General features: G+C 42.5%; 1 protein-coding gene across 5 annotated transcripts in view; it reads right to left on the reverse strand.

The window, feature by feature from the left end:
- Positions 1-204: 204 nt before the first annotated feature.
- The window catches only part of ZDHHC3 (zinc finger DHHC-type palmitoyltransferase 3), a 33,819-nt gene continuing 14,124 nt past the window's right edge, over positions 205-19,899 (reverse strand). For 3 of the 5 annotated variants that reach the window (XM_058805870.1, XM_058805861.1, XM_058805852.1), the window contains exons 3-7: positions 19,365-19,489; positions 16,104-16,200; positions 14,156-14,237; positions 12,289-12,419; positions 205-4,048 (exon numbers count right to left, since the gene is read on the reverse strand). In XM_058805870.1, the coding sequence (XP_058661853.1) occupies positions 3,815-4,048; positions 12,289-12,419; positions 14,156-14,237; positions 16,104-16,200; positions 19,365-19,489 (669 nt within the window). In that variant the 3' untranslated portion in view covers positions 205-3,814. Of the gene's footprint in view, positions 4,049-7,944; positions 9,610-12,288; positions 12,420-14,155; positions 14,238-16,103; positions 16,201-19,364; positions 19,490-19,899 lie in introns of those variants that run through there. The other 2 variants (XM_058805878.1, XM_058805887.1) reach the window with 2 other exon arrangements.

A 19,899-nucleotide genomic window follows, 5' to 3' on the forward strand; every position in this document is an offset into this window, starting at 1 on the left:
CTGTGCACAGCTGGAGCCCACCACTGCACTGCACACCCCAGCAACTCCCGAGCCCACCTTTACCAAGGGATCTCCCTGTCCCACAGCATGGCCAGCAGCAGAGTGGCACTGGGTTTGCCAGCACTTCCACAAGTAAAGAGGAAATCAGGTCACACAGTAGTACAGGGAGTAATTTATCTGTTTATTTAAAAGACAAATGCTCAAGCATTAAGGCAGTGGAAAAGAAAAAAGAGACGGTGACTACATCTGGTTATGTGCCAGCCTGTAAAAAGGGAAGAGGGAAAAAAAGGACATAAAAAGGCCAAAAGGTTTTAACCACTCTTCTGCATTTCAAAGATCTGGGGAGCTCCCAGACGAGCATGCAGGTGGCTGCCAGGCCACAGGAGGGGGCCAAGGCTGCCCTGACACCTGCTGCCCCTCTGCCCACAGTGTTGTGTCACTTCACAGCAGCACAGGGTCCCCAAAAGGCCACCTCCTGTGGTGGCACAGTGGCAGGGAGTGGCAGCTCCTCTCCAGAGGCAGAGCAGGTGCAGGGTCCATGCACATCCCATCCGCAGAGCAGGGAGGGGCAGGCGGTGCTTGGCAGATGAAGTATTAGCTCTTCAAAAAGTACAGCGGCGACCAAAGGCACAAAAGGAGTTACAAACAGCAAAAAATGCATTTCTTCACGAGATGTAAATTCCCTATTTGCATAGAAAACCTGTTGTGGAAGACACCAGGTGAGAAGTATGAGAACACTTTCCACATATGCCACGGCTCTGTCCATCACATATCAACACCTCACGCCAGAGCAGTGATGGGATCTTCAGCAGACCATGTCCCACTGAGCAGTGCAGAGGGAGCATCCTCCCTAGCCCCATAAATTTAGGGCACTACAAGCAGATTCTCCAGGATGTCTTTCCTGGGAGTCAGCCAGGACCACAGCAGCATGGTATGAACATGAAGGCATGCCCTAACAAAGGGCAAGAAGTGTACAGAGGGAAGGAAGGGAAGGTAAACAGTGAGCTTAGCTTCAATTCCATGTAAATCACGTTTGATCTCAAGCTACCAGTCAATCCTTAAAGAAGAAGGTTTATACAAAAGCTGTGGATAAAAGAGATTTTTCCAACTTGTGAAGACTTGTGATTTCTGACAGCTGTCATACTACACTGAGACAGAAAGGAGATGCACCAGGGGGTACTGGGACTTTGGGAGAGGCCAAGGGAGACTGATAGCCAAGAAACACCAGAACTGATTTCCTGGGCATAGGAAGTCACACTGCCCTGTCTTGAGGGCACCACAGCTGGAGCTGGCTGTCCATGCTCTGTGTAAGGCCCAGGGACACGTCCCTGTCTCATTCAGACTGTAACTGGAGGAGAGGAGATGACTGCTCTGCCTCTTACCCTCCTCTTCACACTACTTTTCTGTTTTCCCTATTAAAAAAAAACAAACCCAGAAATGCCAGCACCTGAGGAATAGGAGAGCTGGGAAACAGAACAAATGACAAATGTTCTCATGATGAAGAGAACCAGGTTTGGGAGTGGAGGAGAAATTTGGCTGCCTCCATCCATGCCTACCCAAAACCATGTCCCAGAGTAGGGTCTCTGTCCTGAGAAGCATCCCTGGAATGCAGCACATGGGTTCTCTCCCAAGCTGACACCCCCATATGCCTGCCTCAAGGTGATTTTCAGCCGTGGGTTAGTTCCTCCCTGTAGCACCATTCCCACTGCAGACACAGCACCAGAGGCAGGGGGGTTACCTGGATGCAGAAGTGGAGCAGCAGGGCAAAATTAGAAAACACGAGCTAGAAAGGGCACTCTTCCTCTTTCAACATGGCCATTCCTGCCTAAGGAAATCCCTTACAGGCCCATGTATGTCCCTGACATCCCTCTCCTGTGGGATGCTGACAGGGAGGAACATAGGCTAGAGCAGAAGAGGAGCTTCTTCCCTCAGCAGCCTGCTGCACAGGGCAGACATCCAAGGCCTCATGACTAAATGACATGAGAGGATATCTCATTTCCCCTCAAATGGGGGTGTTTCCCTTTAACCCAAAGGTTATAAATATGCAATTCCTAATGATGTTCTCTAGATCTGCTTTTCACTGACAAAGAGACATCCAGAGGGAACAGGGAATGGGACAACTATTCAGAAATACTTCCTGGATTTTGGTGAAGCTGTGCTCTTAACAGCCAAGGCACTCTATTTGTTCCTACTACTTTGCCAGATAAAAGGATTGCTGTGGCAGAGGACAAGTCCAGGAGAGAATCTTATCCCACCACAGTAGCCCTGAATGTCACACAATTAATGCACACAAAGATGCTTTCTGAGGGGTTAAAAATAAACATTAAAAAAATCTTGCACAAATTCCATTTGATATTACTCCTATAAATAATAAAAACTTCCTATAGGTCTTCCACAATACCATGCTTTCATCCCAAAAACTCCTTTCTCTTCCTTTTGAGAGGAAGCAGTTATCTTTGGTACAGGTTAAGGGGAGGGGGAGATAAATGCAAGTATGTTCTGTGGGGGGAAACCAGTAGCATGTTTCTAGTCGCCTGCAAATCTAATGACAATTAATCTAAGGGATATGACAGAAGAGGAACAAAAACACAAATGAAGAGCAGTCTAAATTAAAACTAGCCTGACATCTGGAGGATGCCAAGTGTTTGCAGTGCATCTGAATGCAGCAGCTGGCAACCCCTCTGCAGGACTTTGCTGCAACCACTGCCTCCTGCAGTGGTGCCCTCTTTGAGTGATGGGTGATCCTTCTACAGGGTCACCAGCATTCCCCAGGGACTGGCTGCAAAATCAGTGAGAGGAAACCTGGAGTAATGGCATGTACAATGTTAGACCCAGTTAGATTAGGAGGCTCTATTAATTCTCCACCAACTCCAGCTACCAAGGAAAGAGAAACATCTAAATTGGACAAGTCAAACAGAGAGAGGTAGTACCTCCATCACAGGGTGCTCACATCACCCTCTCTTTCACTGCAAAACCAGCCCTGGGACCTGGCTTTGACTGCTTCCCTGCTCCCTGAGCTGCAGAGCTCAGCCAGGCAGCTCCCGCTCTACACATCTCACATGCCAATGAACCACAGCCCCGGGGAAAGCTTCCCCCCACCAGCACCAGCAGCTCAGCATCCCAGCCAACATTTGCTCCTTCTTGGCTGCACTGGCCATGGGTCGATGCTCCCGCCAGCACCACCACAAGCCCACCACCACCTCTGACAAGCACCACCAGTCCTGGGCACTCTCACATGCACAGAAGGTAAAAATTAACTCCTGGAGATATTTCAGAGCCCAAAGAAATCACACCCAGGGTGAGATCCATAGCCCTACATCCCACCTCTGCTAAGACCAGTGCATTAGCAACACTCATAACCCACAAGCAGCACCCATGGGATGGGATGGGCTAAAGAGGATGCATTTTTCCAGAAAACCTTCAGAGCTGGCTAATCTTGCCATCACACATTTAGTCTTCCAAAGGGCTGTAAGAACAAAAGATTAGCCAGACTCCCTAGGATGGCACATTTCTGGGAACTGGAGCCAATCTATCTGACAATTACAAACTGTCCTTAAATGCCATGTAAGAAAAGACCAATAAAGCAGCTGATACAGGTCTGAAAGGAGCTTATGAACCCCATCACTTATGAAGCTCTCTCTGGAGATTTGTATTGCTTCTGCTAGTGCTGTAGCGTCTGTTCCAGACCAATACTCCTGAATTTTTTAATGCACCAGAAAGTACGTTAACAAACAACCCTTAAATCTCCAGCACAAGTAATTATTTTTTAAAAAGAACACCTGAAAGCTTCCCCTGGAAGAGAAGGATGCTTTGCTTATTCACGCAACATTTGGATGGCAACATCTCGAGCCAGAAACTGCTCGATTTCTTCTTGGGTCATTATTTCAGACGCAGGAGCTGCTTCAGCTGGCACTGGGCTCTCGCAGTTCAGGTTTGAGAAAGGGTTGAACCAACCCAGGGAGAAGGCACCTCCAAACGCCAGCTTCATTCCTTCCCAGCCGCTGATCTTCTCCCACGTTGGCTTTTGGTTTTTGAGTCGCTCAATACCCTGCAAGAAGAGAAGAGTTGATGGTCATCCCATGCTAACAGCTGGTGTTTGAGCACCAAGCACTGCAGCACATGCAGAACTGCCTGCCTATAGTGAGGCTGACGCTATTCCAGTTTGAGTGAACTATGAAGACACACACTCTGCATTACTGAGAGTTTCATCACCACATTTAACAGCAAAACCCTCACACCAGATCTAATTCATGGGCAGTCTGAATCTTGCTGATGTATTTTGGAATGAGTTGATTTTTAGGGTACAGGGATGGCTTCTGAAAAGCCAGTCTTTTGGGAAACATGGATCTCTTCTCACACAGCTTTTCAAATCCTCCCAAGGAGTGACAAAATGCAGTTACAACTTAAGAGTTTCACCTTGTTTGGGCATTTTTTTGCAATAGTTCAGACACAGCCAAAATACTGCACCTTTTCCCAGAAATCAGGAATTTACCACTGCCACACCTAGGCTAGTCACTAGAAGTTCACTCTGTGCCAGTTAAGAGCAAATATTTAAGAACACAACTTCCATTTACCAAATTGTCAAAGACAAATCACAATGCAAGCCAGATAACCTGCTGGGAGTTGAGAAAATCTGTACAGGTTATTGTGGAGGCTTCAAAATGGGACTGGAGCCTTGGTCAGTCAATATTCTGATTCATTCTCCCTCCAAGAATGTCACTTTTAGTAAAGCAAACATTTTTATTGCACTTAAAGAACAAATCCATCAAATTTGGGCAGGGACATGTTTTTCCTGATAGTCTTCTCCACATAGAAATAGGGAACTAAAATTTATTTTCTTAATCATTTTTTTTAGTCTATCACTGTGTGAAATAGGGCATGATTTTTTATGCCCATCTTCTGTATCAGGTAAGAGAGGAGTCAGATCTGCAGCTTAGTATGATCCACTCGTAATGATATACAAGTGACCACACAGAAAGTCTATTCTTAGAGAAGCAAGAATACTGGGATCCAAGTTTTGAGAAACTCAAGGGAAGGGAAAAAAAAGTGCAAATAGGGTTAAAAATGTAAGAAAGAACAGTTTTAGAAGAGCTGGAAGAACAGTATGCTTCTCACATTCTAATTCTACAGATTTTCCTTGACAACACACAAAACATTCAAAGCTTTGCAGCGAGGGGAAAGGAACACCACAGCAGCCCAGCAGCACCACAGCTGCACTAGTTGCCAGCCTCACAAATAAGACAGCAGCAGCAGCAGCTCAGTTTGCAGGAACACTGAGTCAGCAGAGCAGACCCAGGGGAAAGCACACCATAAACCAAAGCGCTGCGTGCAAAGCTTTTATGAACTCCATTCCTTCATTCATGCCCCATTTCTGGTGCTGACTGAAGAGAAACCCGGCAGTCAACGTGCAGAAAGGAATGACGCAATACCAAATCGGAATTCCTCAGGGCTGTAATTTGAGAAAAAATCAGGCCCTGAAGGACTCTGAATGCTAAACACAGGCCTGTGGCACCTCACCCTGCTCCCAAGCATGCAAATCTACCATTCCAAGTGCTCCAGGGAGAATCCCCTGCAGCCTCTGGTGCCTTGGGATGCCACAATTTGTGTGCCACAGCCAGGGCCTGACCTTACCTCCCTGCTGGGCAAGGTGGAGAGGAGCAGAGTTTGCGCACAGCAGACCCTTGGCAAAGTGCTCTAACACTACCATGAGCTTTTCCTCCAGGATACTGCATTTCCAGCACCCAGTGGCTGTGCAGGCAGGGGGCAGAAGCTCTGGCAGCCTAAAGCAGGAGAGCACCTTTGGCTGTGCGCTGCTCCTCAGCCAACTGCAGAGGTTTCCCGAGTGTTAGTAACAAACTGGCTGGAGCACGGCTGGAGCACTTACTGCATGACCATCTGGAGAGAAGGAAAACAAGTAGCACAGAGCAGGAGGAGAGACAGACATCAGGCATTTAAACCCTTCCCTGAGACCACAAGCTTCAACCCTGCCCTCAGTCGTTTCTGTAATCCACTTCAATCCCTGCTGCCATCTAGACTGGGAATACAAATTTGGAACATTTCTGAGCAGCAACCCCTCATTCCCTTCCCCCAAAAAACACAGCTCACCTGCTCCTATCAGCATCTGCCAACCAAGGCAAGGTCAGGCTGAGGTTATGCTAATGCCAATTAGGGAGTAGTTCATCAGAACAGCCAGGGGCATACTTTCTCTCTCCCAGCCTGACCTCACTAATCCCCTCACAGTATGTATTCAAAATAAACAGAAGTTTTATAATTGTATCTTGATCTAATTTTGGCTGCTGGCCACATGGTCAGTAGGGCATGAGGTTATGCCTTAAAAAGAATCTAAGGGAGAGGGAAGGAATGCACAGCTGTTGAAGACATTTAACTACTATTTAATTAAACTTTTTAATAAGAAATATACTTACATAAATCTCTCACCATTATTTTACAAAGTGAGAATTTTGTGTATTGAATTAAACCAACACCTCTTTCTCTTTCCCATCATGCAGCTATTCCACTTAATAAAAAAAAATGCTTAGAAAGCATCATCTTTCCCCCTGTTTCAAATTACATAATTTTTAACCAATACTGAAAAGACATACACTGAGAAATATAAGATACTGGACATTCCTCTTTAAGTAAAAGGCACAACATTGCAAACATGGGGAAAGTTAGAAAAGTTGACCTGTGACCACTGTGATGCTGTAGAATAACACCCATTTCTTCAATTACTGCCCTTGGTATCTGCTCCTGCCCAGTGCCAGAGGATGGTGGGCTGCATGGTCTGACCCAGAAGCAATCTGCAGGACAGCTCTTGAATGTTAGAAGAAATGCATTAACTTCTTTCAATGCACTTTTAAGATGTGAAAGGAAAGAGCAAACCAAAAAGACAAGCACTGAGACAAATTGATGGCTAAGGAGAAGACACAGGAAGCATTGCCATTAGAAAATCATGATTAAGGCAGAAATTCTCTTACAGCAGTTCCTTCCCACATTTCTGCATGGAGCACTACTTAGTTTTTTAAAACAGAAGTGCTCTGATTTTGTCCTTTCTCTTGGCCACACTAAAACAGAACCAGCACCTGAAATCATAGTCCTGACCAGGAAAATACTTTCCATCAGCAAACCAGTAAGTCTGCCTTTCTCATACTAATACTGCCTTACTTTTAGTACCATTCCAATTGCATCAAACAAAGTCATACAGCACAAGAAAATCTGAAGGCCCAGGTTATCACCACACACAGGACAGGTACCAGTGGCATTTCTGCGATGGTACCTCATTTAAAAGACAAAATACAGAGTTTGACTGAAAATCTAAGTACTACAGAATGCTGTTTAACAATCTGCATTTGGTTTGAAACAAGAAAAACTCAGTAGTTACACGTTTTTCCACAATGGTCAAAAGGCCAAAACAATGTAATTAATCTTCCTCCAGAACACATAGTTAATAAGAGTAATTAAAATAAGTCCAAACTGGAATGTAGAATTTGTAATCAAAAGAATTTTGAAGCAGTGAACTGCAGAGAGATGCATTCATTAGTTAATTGCCTAGGTGACTAAAGCCTCTCCCTTCAATATATTCTGATTTTGCATCAAGGCAGCTTTAGGGCCAGATTCTCTGCCAGTTCAAACTGTCACCTGCACAGGTCTCACTGGCTGGACTGACCACGGCCCAAGACCCAGCTTAAGGATTAAGGGAGCGTTCTCTGAGAAACACCATCACATACTCAAACCAGAGTTACAGCCTCTCCCAGCTGCTGAAATAAACCACTGATTAACAGATCAGTATATTACCAATTAACTCACTTTTCAACTTAGAAGTTGTACACATAAGTTAATTAACTTTTATATGCTTCTGCCTGCTTGCATACAGAAGCGAAAGTTCAGAAAACCATTACAGATTTTTCCCAAGATTTGGAACAAAGAAAGAAAGAAAGAACAGCAAACAAGTTTTTGGAAAAGTTTTATTGCATTTGTTTTCCATATGGAAGCATTAACAGATTGAAAAGATGCAGCATTCACATTACTTCCAAAATGAGACATCCATTAAATTTCTCCTTCCCTGATCTCCCTCCCTTCCCCCGTGGCTTTGAAGCAGTCTAAGCAGGTCAGTTTCCAAAAAATATTTTAAACCAAGGAAAGAAAAGATTCCTTGGAAGTCACAGATGCAGCTGATTTGTGTATTTCCTCTGTTTGCAATTCATTTAATGAGCCCATGGGAGTTGTGAATCAAAAATATAAATAAAATTCCTGCCTGAACACAAGATGTTGTAATTAACATTAACAGTTGGGATTATTAATGGTTTAATAACTCTACCCATTTTTGGAATGCAGTCTGTCCCTCCCACTTTTCATCACCACACAGTTCATAACAGCATGCAGGCTCCTTACCATAAGTATTTCCCAATTTCAAACCCTTACACATATATGTGCGTGTGCTTACACACATCCACACATATGCATAAACAGGAGAAAAGATTTACAAAGCTCTAAACCAGGGCAAAGCTAACAATATAGATCAACCACCCTGGAACATTTACACATCCCATCAATATTAGTCTTTATAGTAACCTGGGCATTCATGTCAGTTTTTCACGTTAACACTGTTTAGCAGGCATTGCTCTAACAAGTCATTTACCAAGACAAACACACATCAAAAAACATGATTCTGCTATTCTAAACACTTGAAAATTAGCTTTCTTTCTTTCCTGGAAGTGTAAGGCATGTAATAACCCAGTCTTCTAAATCTGCCACAGTTATCCTACAGGGGCAACAATTTCCTGCACACAAGGGAGGGAACAGATAAAATAATGCCAGAAAGATGGAATCAGTTCTGTGGCTGGAAGGAAAAAGGAGGGTGGAGTGAGAATTGGTTTGGCAACTTTGAAGTACTTTAACTGTTTGTGACCACCAGGTCAACTGGCTCACTTGCTGTGCTGCCTTCTGGTCTTGCACCTTTTGGTACGTGAAGTATCTGCTTCCCTGTTCAAGTTCACTTATGAAAGAGCAATGTGCTCCTTCAGGAAGTCCAAAGGTGTCTGCATAGGGCTGTTGGCACTCACAGGTCATCCACAGAGCCCATCACAGTCAGGAGACAGCATGAGAATTTACTCAGAAGAGGTGGGCCATAACAGAGAAGAGAGGATTCCCTTCACATTAGTTATGCCATACAGAAAGCAAAGAGAAACAAATGCCAGTAAAGTTAATGTGATAAAAAAGAAAGGAAAAAAAAAGAAAAGGGAAAAAAAAAAAAAGCAGCAGTTTCAGCCAGAGATATAGAATTATCTAAAATGGTGGAACACAGGGCTTTTTTTTCCTCTGCAATTATCAGCCACTTAATAGACATAAAAAAAGTTCATTTTGCTTTTTGTTTTAAACATTCATGGAAAATTTGTAACAGTAGTGCTGTAATATGTTTCTATTTTAGTGGAAATGCTGGTCAGGAATTCCTCAGACCACATATTGGTATGGGTCTGCTTTTCCTTGGTCTGGTGTTGCGAATGGGCTAAGCCATGCTATAGAGAACGGATGGCCAAATACTGCTTTCATGTTCATCCATTTTGTTTTTTTAGCCCATCTTCTCTCTTCCTTTTTCAACTGTTCTATTCCCTGAAAACAGAAATATGACATTTTCAGTCAAATACTCAGGTTTTGTAGCTCTGGATTCGGGGAAAGGTCTCCTCTCAGTTACCCCTCGTCCAAAGGACAGAGTAAGAAAATACAAATGCATCTGTACTGCCTTTCCTTTTCTTCTCTCTGTTTTATATTAAAAATACTAAAGCTAGAAACTGTTCCTTGGAAATAAAATTGCTTCCATTCTCTTCAGTCCTACATACTTCAGAACCATTTTAAGATCTGCCATCCAATTGCCTCTGATGTCAATAAAAAAAACCCCCACCACTTAAAACCAAAAAAAAGTATGTGCTTTAATGGCTGAATGCATTATGTGCTAACCAGATGGAAAAGTTTTAGAAGAAACCATTACAAGCTTGCAGACAAAAAAATAAAAAAAAAAGGGACCAAAAACCCCACAAACCCAAAGATAATCTCTGTAATGCTCTCAGATTCACCAAGCAAGTTCAGGAAGTGCCCATGGCTCAGTGTAGCTGAGTCTACCTGGTGCCTCTTCATGTGTCATTAGAATCATTGCTAAAACATGCATGGGCTGACAGCAGGGAGAGAGGGTTAAATAAGATACTGATTTGAAGAAATCATTGGCATTGTTTAGTAAAGGTTAGAGGCAGAAAAAAAATAAGCCATCAAGCAATCAGCTGAAACATTCACTAGTTAAACATTAAAAAGAAAATAAAAACCCATATTGTGTCTGAAGCCCAGGAAGTGAATTTGGTCTTTCAGGAAAGCCATTTATGCTTGCTATAGAAGCCCAATGAGTAAGAGCAGTCACTGGAGAGCATCACTCTCCCATGGGCAGCAGCAGCAGCTGGCAGATCACCCAGTTCCTTGACTCTGCATCTTCTGCAAGGCAAGGTTCCTCCTGACCGGCATGCGTCTGCCACGCTACGCAGTAATGCACTGCCATACATCTGTGTGCCTCAAATCACTGACGCTGGGAGCTCTGGTGACACAACATGGGCAGCTGCAGGAGCTGTGCTAATCCCTAGTAATGTCACCTCCAGAGACAGCAGCAAAATGCCAGGGTTCTGGGTCCCTTCAGGCAGAGAGGAACCATCCTGGCAGGAGAACATACTCAAATTGAGGAATGAAGTCTCCCAGTGACTGGAAGAGAAAGGTGAAAAAAGGGCAACATACAGCCCTGTCTCTAAAATGCAAATTAGAACACTGCAAGAGAGCACACCAAGAAGCACTTCACCTGGAAATATTCCTCTGCTCCAAACAGATTGCTTGCATACAGCTAGTTCAATGCTAGCAAACGAACAATGAGACATTCCATAGAGCAGAATCCTTACTGGTACATATTAAAAAAACACCCAAAAGTAAAAACCCACAACCCAATGGGGGAGACCATACTTCATTCCTTTATTTTAGAATGTGGCATTGTTCCTTTAACAACTATGAGTCCCCAGAACTGCACTGGAAGGGAAAATCTGGGGGCTTATTTGGGTGCCCAGCTGTAGGAAGCAGTTTCTAAAAATTCTTGACAGGTTCCAAAGATAGCGAAATTCAAATGATGATTTCACAGGCAGCATTGCTAATTCACACACTTAGTGCTGAACACAAGCTCAGCAGGATCTGTACCACTCTGTACTTCTTCCTGGGGCTCTCCCCATCAGAAAGCACAGTGAAGTCTTCCTCTCAACACACACAGGTGGAACATCAGCCTCTTGCAGAAGCCAAGCATTAAGGAAAGCACTGCAAACAAAGGCTCAGAACAATGGGCTTGTACAGCATATAATGCCAGTCACAGCTCTCTGACAGCAGCAGAAACATCTACTCCAGCTTCAACTGGCCATGGGCAAACAAGGGGAAAGAAACCTAAAGAAGGCAGGGGAGGAAAGAAGAGCTGCCCCTCTTTTAAGACTATCACTTCTCTCCAGCCACTCTGGTTAATTCAAATACCTGAGCATGCTTGGTGAAGAGTGCAAGTATTCACAAGTGTGGGAATACCCCCAGGAGTCACCAGCTCCATCTTTCCAGAAGTGGGCCAATACACGGATTTAGGACTGGAATATTACTATATAATCTCTACTACGCCATCTTCAAATCAGAGATGGCTTGGTGGATTTGCAGCAGACTGTATCCAGCAGTTTCCATGAGCCTACTCCACTCCCTTTTCTTTTTCCTTCTGGCTTCTGGCAGGAGTTTTTGAACTGCTGAACAGGTAGCTAAGGCTGGAAAATCTTCTAGCCTAAAAGGTGTGCGTGCGTGTGGGTGTGTGTGTGTGGGTGTGTGTGTTCCTCCCCCAACTTCTCATCTTGGCTTTCCAGCCTTTCCAGCACATAAATCTGTGAATAGTGACAACCAGGACACACAGCTGAATTTCAGACAATACTGATGTAAAAGCACTTCATTAAAGGAGAAAGGTTCTCCAATCCACAGGGGCAAATATTCTCTACGGAGAAACCCCAGCTACCTATGCCTACCTCATGGGAGCTATGTCAACACGGCACCCCAGCCAATGCACAGGGTACCCTGTGTCCCACAGGAACCCCAGAGAGCACCATCCAGCACTGTGCCAGCTCAGCTTTATTACACTGGATCTCTCCTCAGTGGGTACATGGGTCTCCCTGTGCCATGAGGCAAAACCTTGTAGCCCTGTAGTCACTGTTTCTACAAATGGTGAGAGACAGGAGAGAGTGAGACACCCACCGTTTCATCAGTGCAGATGGAGTGTACTTGGGTCCCAAACATAACTGAGGTGAAGATGAGAAATAGGAGAGCTTCAAAACACAAGAGGATGAGTAGAATCACTGTAGTTGGTGGAGAGAAGGAACTACATTCTGTGAAGACAAAACAATGGAGTTGGAAGGGTAGACACCAAGTAATGCAGCTGCTGCAAAACACCCACTAAGCCACGAATTTCCTATACCCAAACTATCAATTAATTATATGAACAACATTCCCAGAAAGATACACAGAGAAGCTCTGACATTCAACCATAAAATGATCACTCCCTCAAATTTCAAAAGAAGTGAAAAAGCTCACCAAAACCCCTGCAACACTTCAAGATTGCGACTTTCTTTTCCACTTTGGTGTTTCCCCAGCACACCAACTATGATGCCATTCTCCTCCATTTCACCTGGAGGTTCTCTCTTAAATCTTAGACTTAACAGATCCTCCAAAGTGATAAGTCCATAAAAAATCTCAAGCTGGCAGTCAGGACATGTGCATATGTAGCACCAACCAGGTGGTGCTTCCTTTCGTAACTGTTCTAAGCCGTAACTAAAAGAAGGTCAGATTAAACCAAGTTCCTATTCTTCCTCATACTCAATAGTGCAATCTCAAGCAAGAACTGAAAAGAGAAACCCAAGAAGGTAATTAGAAAGGAGGAGCAGAAGAAAGTAATGTTATAGGGTCAAAGTCATAGTTGAGTGCTGTAAGTGCCAGAACATGTCCAGATTTTTCCAAAATCTAAGACTCTCACCAAAAGCCTGCATTTTTCTAATGAGATCTTAGGCTTAAACAGATAATCAGGAACTAACACAATCTGCACAAACACAAGGCAGCTGGAACAGCACATCCATCTCTCCTAACAGCTTTGTTCTGCCACCTAAACCTGTGACAGGTAGGGAAGTGCTTTCCCCACAGGAACAGGCTCTGAGAAAGGACGTAAAGGAAATATCTTTTAATGTATTCTTCCTTTACAGCCCTGGCCACTGCAGTCAAATGCAGATGTTCTCAGCGACTGCCGGCAGCTGTTTTACAAAGTTTTAAAGTGCAGAACAACCTTTTCAAATCCAATTCACATGTGTATCCTCTGCAGTACTATGATCTAAAACCAGTCATGATATTGAGACTACTACTGAAATTCCAAGGGAAAAAACCCTCCTCCTTTTCAAAAAAATCTCACAGGCAGTACATACATGTGCACACACATTCTTTGATACCTTGCTGTTCAACTCAGCATTACATTGAGTGTTTCCCATACCCATTTGTGGTTTTAGGAACATACATAGACTGACTTTGTGAAAATGTACTCACTGACTACTTCAGAGTGAATGCTGAAGTTTTTGGTTTCACTTTTTTGAGCTGTTTGGGCTCTGGTTTTGGTTTGCTGGGTTTATGTTTTTCTGAGGAAAAGAATTGTTTGTTCTTGTAAGGGTGGATTTTTGGATAAGAGCAGCATGTTTTCCTGGCAGTCTTGCAAGAATGATTCACAGTACCCTTTTTAAAAAAGCATACACATTCTTCTTATCTTTTGCTAGCATTCAGGAAATAAGTGCTGTGTTCATGTCAACAGTAGGTTATTGCACACATACTCCTTAGGTGTCTTTACATATCAGCTTTTTCCTAGGCACTATCAGGTGTAAGTTAAAAGAGGACTTTTCAGGACAGAGATTCCAGCAGCTCAAAAAGAATTATGAAGTCCCGGGAACGATCATTAAAAAGACCAAAAAAAAATAGAGATAGCATAGCAGAACGTTGATAGCATTCTTCTGAAATAAGCCAACTGCATTCTAAGTTCCTATTCAAAGGATAATCTGTTATTTTAATAAGGTATTTTGTTTATACTCACTTGTCCAGTCTTCTTCAAAGCAGTACAAGAAGTGAAATCCCACCATGATTAGGGCATGCAGGGAAATCAGTGCTATATACATCTGAAAAATAAAGGACATAATACAGGAACCAAGTGAGTTCAAAGACCAAAATGCTTTATCTTCCCAACACTTTATTTAAAAGCATAGTGTTAAGAGCTCAAAATAAAACCAAACCACAAAACAACTCCAAAAACCATCAGGCTCTCCCATCTCCCCTGAAAAAGCATCATGAAGCTGGCAAATGCCACAATTACACAGACTCCTTCTCTCCTTATGAGCTCTGAGCAATCGAGGTAGATGCTGAATCCAAACCCAGCCTCCTGTGTCCCAGAGTGGCCTTCCACACAGCTCACTGCCCTTACCTCAGATCAGCACTGCATGACTTTCAGAGAACAGTAACACTGATCAAGGTACCCTGTTGTCCAAGCCTACATCTTTGCTCTTGACAGCACTACAGTTTCCCAGAGAAACAACAGCCATTTTCTTTTAACCAGGAAACGCACTTTGTTTTCCAGTATGAGGTTCAGAAATATTTCTTTTAAGAAGTACTTTCTCTGAGGCAGACAGTGGCATAGAAAGTTTCTTTCAGGCTTCGTACTTATTAATTTTTGGCTTAAACCAGGCCTTAGCTTTGTAATAAAAACTGTATGTAACAAAAAGTTAGAATAAAAGCTACATGCAATGTTACACCTAGACTACAATTTACTAAGACAGGGGTAAAAAAATTACTCTACTGAACCTACAAATTCTGACAAAGATAAGCATACAGCAGAAGTGAGAGAGATTTTGTAACAAGAAACACCTCTGGAAGCAGTAAAAGGCAATAGGGGAGAATTCTGGTTTTCCTTGCAAGTTGAGCATGCTGCTGTTCTGTCACTTCCTTATGTGTCAAAAAGAATATCCAAGAATAAAACCAGCAACCCTTATTTTGTTTCTCTCAACAAGATTAAGTCTTAAATACAGTTTACTAGAAAGTGGATATCAAGTTCTAATAGTAACTGAAACCCTTTTGGGAGGACTAGAACACCTAGCTCACTTCTCAAAATTAAAAAAACCATTTGCTCATAGGAAAGAAATAGAATTCATTCTGTTCTGTAATCCACATCCTTGCAAACCCCACCACAGAACACTAGGCCTGTCATTTAACTGAAAATCTCCTCCTTTCTGCTTGGTAATATAAGAACATACTTCCTCAAACCTACAGATGTCTCAAAAGATTTATTAATAAAACAGAGCATCACTGAGACTCAGCCTTGTAATGTTCACACTACTCCCACGGGATATTTGCAGTTCACTTTGATGAAACACTTTTCAAACCTTCCAGAAATATCCACTGTTCAAGTTTGTACTCCTGTTTTCTTACTCATGATGCTACAGATATAGTACAAAAAGTCAAGCACCTCCGTGGTTTTCAAGTATACAAAAATAAACCACTTGCAATTAAAAGGTGGATAATTCTTAACCAAGGGGGTGCAGACTTCCCACTCCTTCTTTGAGATGTGGCAACAGCTCTTATTATATGATCCCACACAGACACTTGTACAACTATAATGTTTAGGAACCCTATATATGGCCTAGGATCCTACCAGCCAGTGTTTGATGTAGAAGGATGGCCCCTCCCTCAAAGAGCTCAGCACCACAATACACTACTCACATTACAAAATGGGTGCTGAGCAACCACCAATACAAACCTCAAAAACCCCTGACAAATGCTTCCTGTGATGCCTCTTCCTGTTGCTGTGGATGGATGGTGGGGAGGGAGGTGTTTCCTAATAAGTGAAACAGAAGCCTGCAGCAGGTCCCCATAAAGTTCTTCCAAAAGACAAGGGAAGAGAACACCAGCCCTGGGAGCTGCTTCACAGACTCTGCACTACATTTCAGCACTTCCCACTGGACAACCTCAAGCATCACTTGTGAAATACTTACTGTAAACAGTACAAAGTACTTCTGGTTATTCTCTCCCACACAGTTATTGACCCACGGGCAGTGATGGTCCATTTTCCGGATGCACCTCTTGCAAACACTGAAAGAACACAGGTCTTCATTAACAGCATTTTTCATTCCAAGAACACAGGATTTTACAGGGGTTTGGGGGACAAAGAATTTCAGCTAAAGAACCAAAGGTGGAATCTGAGCATAAAAGAATTTACTTGCCACCATATTTATATTTGTGGTTTGCTTACTTGACTAAGCCTGTTCAAAATGAATCATACAATACCAAACCACCATTGCAAAAATTAATGCCACACATCAATGGTTCTTTCCAAAATATGGTTTGAACAATACATTCAGACAGATGGGAAAAAAAAATCTGTGGTTTTTTTTTAGTTTTAATCTATTTGACCTGTAAAAACGTCCACAGATTAAAACTAAACATAAATCACTAATATACAAAAGGTAGTAATGAATAAAGATAGTTCTCAGAGTTGCTAACAACAGACTCAGGTTTATTTGCCAACATTTGCTGGTAGCAGGAACTTGCAATCAAATAAGGCATTAGGAAAGATTCTTGACATCAAGCAGAAAATAGCTGTGGCAGTCAGTCAGGAAGATGGTACCACAATAGACATTCAAGGTGAAATTAGATGTTAAAGTACTTCACAAAACCAGACTAATGAAATCAAATTCTTGCCAACGTGCAAATTGTGGCTGGAAGTCAAATAATTAAAACATTATTACTTTATATATTACTGTGAATATCATTCTCTTGCTTAGTCAGTGACTGCTCCAACACACATAATAAAGCAAGTCTTTTTCTCTGCTGCTTTCTCATATGATAGGAGACGAAAGCCAGTCAGTCTCCTGATACCACATTGTACAAATAAGCACAGAAATCAAAAATGAAAAAACACAAAACCCCAAAGCAAACAAACAATAGACCAGAAAGGAAAGAGCCATTCCAGAACAATTCTGGCAGCAATTAAACAGAAAAGACTAAGCGCTCTGCTAATTTTATTTTTCTTCTTATAACAAAAAGCATCTTGACCTGAATATAAATAATAAACTTCAACACCCAAACACTTAAAGGAAACCCAAACAAAAACATAAATATGTTCTTATCAGCATGTATGATAAATAATAGAAAATCTCTGTCAGAACAGCCTTTCACTCACTTTAATTGGTGGAAAGGGATAATCCCCAAGGATATGGGCTATGCCTGAAAAACAAATGAGTTGCTATAGGCTTGATCCTAAATGAAAGTCCAGGCAAGCACATCAGGAGCTCCTTCTCCTCAGGCAAACATGGGTGCCCTACTATCTGTCAGCCCCATGTCCAGTGGGAAACAAGAAAAAGCCACCTTTTGCCAGAACAAGCAGTTTAAAATTATTTGGAGCTACATGGGGTCTAAAATCAGCAGGCACAGTAAAAGCAACTTATCTGCCAGCTAATATACTTTGTAAGACAAATATCTCTCATTGTGATTAAAAAAAAGGAAGGGGTAAGGTGAGGAAGATGGTGAAGGAGGAGGATGCCTCCCTGTGTGCAGGTGTGCACACACTTCCCTTGGGCTCTGGGAGAGGGGACTACCCAAGCAACCCTCCAAGTGCTCCTACTTCCCCAGAGGGACAACCTGAAGCAGCCCCGTCACAGATGTGAAAGAGGCAGGAGAGGAGACTGGGAGGGGAGTTTTATTCCATGTACATGTACCAAAAACAGTTGGATGACAGGCAGAACAGGAAGCTAGCTGGTGGAAAAGGAAACACAGAAACCACAACTAAACACTACAGGGAGCAGGGATTGCCCATAGTCAGACACTTCCCCCATTCAACCACCCAGCTTCCAAATGCTGGCAGGGCTAGTTTAGTGGGCACAAGAGACTCACTAAATAGCACATCCATCAAAAACACCCTGGTCCCTCTGGCATACAGCTAGCAGGATCTCCTGCTGATGCATACACTCAACCTTGGTGTCTTAAAGTCTAATAAATCTCTGAGGCCACAAAAGAAAAACTGTCTGCCTGAAGATTCTCAATAGCATCAGTGGTGAGTGGATCACCTTCCCAAATCTTAATGTCTAAAACCTTATCTTAAAGGACAGAAAAAAGGACCACAGTGACAAGGTTTCGTCTTTAGCCAGAGTCCTTTTCATTTACCTACACTGTGAGTCATCATCAAGACAGCATTTTAGATGTGAAGTTTCATTCATAATTGAAAAGCTGTCAGAGGGGATTTTACAGTAGCATTAATAAGTGATTGGCATGACCACATTGCTCCTGCTGAACAACCGACTCCCGATTTTCATTAAAATTTAAAAAATAAGGAAAAACAACAAAAAATAAAAACATCTGCAAACTGAAGCTCTGAAAACAAATATGAAAAAAGCAAACAGCAGGACAAGTTTGCTCAGCTCATTAGCACATATTTCCCTCCCCACAAGACCACTGCATTAATCAGCACTAGCCCAGGTGTGAGCTCTCTCTGTATGTATTGGTTTTTGAGTAGGTAAGGAAGTGACACCAGTGCAAACTTATTAACTACTTACTGGAAAGCAGGTTCGCTTGCTTTAAAAGCAGAAGAGAATTTTAGGAAGTAGTTATTTTTTTGCTCACTGCCTTTAGTACTAAAAAGCTCACTACCAGTTACTGTCTTCCGGGAAGTTTATCCTACCAGAAAAAGAAAGGACATGACAGATCAGTAGGCATACTGATCTATCACACAGCACAAAAACAAAGTCACAGCACTCAATGGAAATGTGGAAGTCTGAACTCTTAAAAATACATATACAGTTACCTGGACTTCAGTTTTAACTTAAATATCACTTCTAAACAGAATACACAGTTTGACAAATGGGTTTGTGAATAAAAACAAAAATGGAAAAGACACTGACCCTTTGGGAGACGCTTTATGGATTTCTATGCATTTTGGTATAGAATGTCTCTTTTCAAGTCATGTTTACATGAAAATTTATGGAATGTCAGTTAGAAGTCTGGAACCAAGGCAGCACTCAAAAATTGCAAGTGTTTCTCACTTTGCACGAAGTAGCCCTGGCCTCCTATATATGAAAATTTGTCAGAAAAGGAATGAGATTTCTTGTGAGAAGCTTAAATGTGTCTGGTGCTATTGGCAACAGAATTTGCATGCCAATCCCTCAACTGACCCACTCCAGTGTCAGACTGCAATAACAAGGTACACTGGTGAATAATTCTTGAGGTGTTGATGAGACAGCCCTCCTCAGAACAGACTTTACCTGCAGTGATGTGCTCTGTCGGGTTTGATGCTACAACACTTTGGGCACTTGTAAACCACCTGTCCTGGCTTTAGCTGTAAACTCTCGATGAACTCTTTTGTGGCATTACCTTTGGGTACAGCACCCTGCAGGGAAAAAAAAACAAACCAGGAGATTAACTTGTGCACTTTATGGCTGCTAAGAACAACAGGATGACTTAAAACTAAGGGAGGGGCAGAAAGAAAAAGAAATAAAAGTTTCCCTAAGATCAACAGAACAGAGTTTTAAGAACAGCAAGGAGATTCAGAAAAGAAATTTAAATGTGGTCTTAATATATGGAACCACATACTTACATATAATTTTGGTGGGACTTTTGTTGTTTTTTTTTTTAAACATCAATTAAATTCCACTTAAGCAATTAGTCTTTTGTAGTCCTACAGTAACCTTAAAATATTTAAGAATCCTCATCCCTCTTTTCACATCAACAAATGTATCATGTCAGTGTTTCCTAACACACAGAAAACTGCAGATGTTCTATGCCAGTAGAAGCAGCTTC

This window comes from Ammospiza caudacuta, chromosome 1 (genome assembly GCF_027887145.1).
Source record: "Ammospiza caudacuta isolate bAmmCau1 chromosome 1, bAmmCau1.pri, whole genome shotgun sequence".
Taxonomy (NCBI): domain Eukaryota; kingdom Metazoa; phylum Chordata; class Aves; order Passeriformes; family Passerellidae; genus Ammospiza; species Ammospiza caudacuta.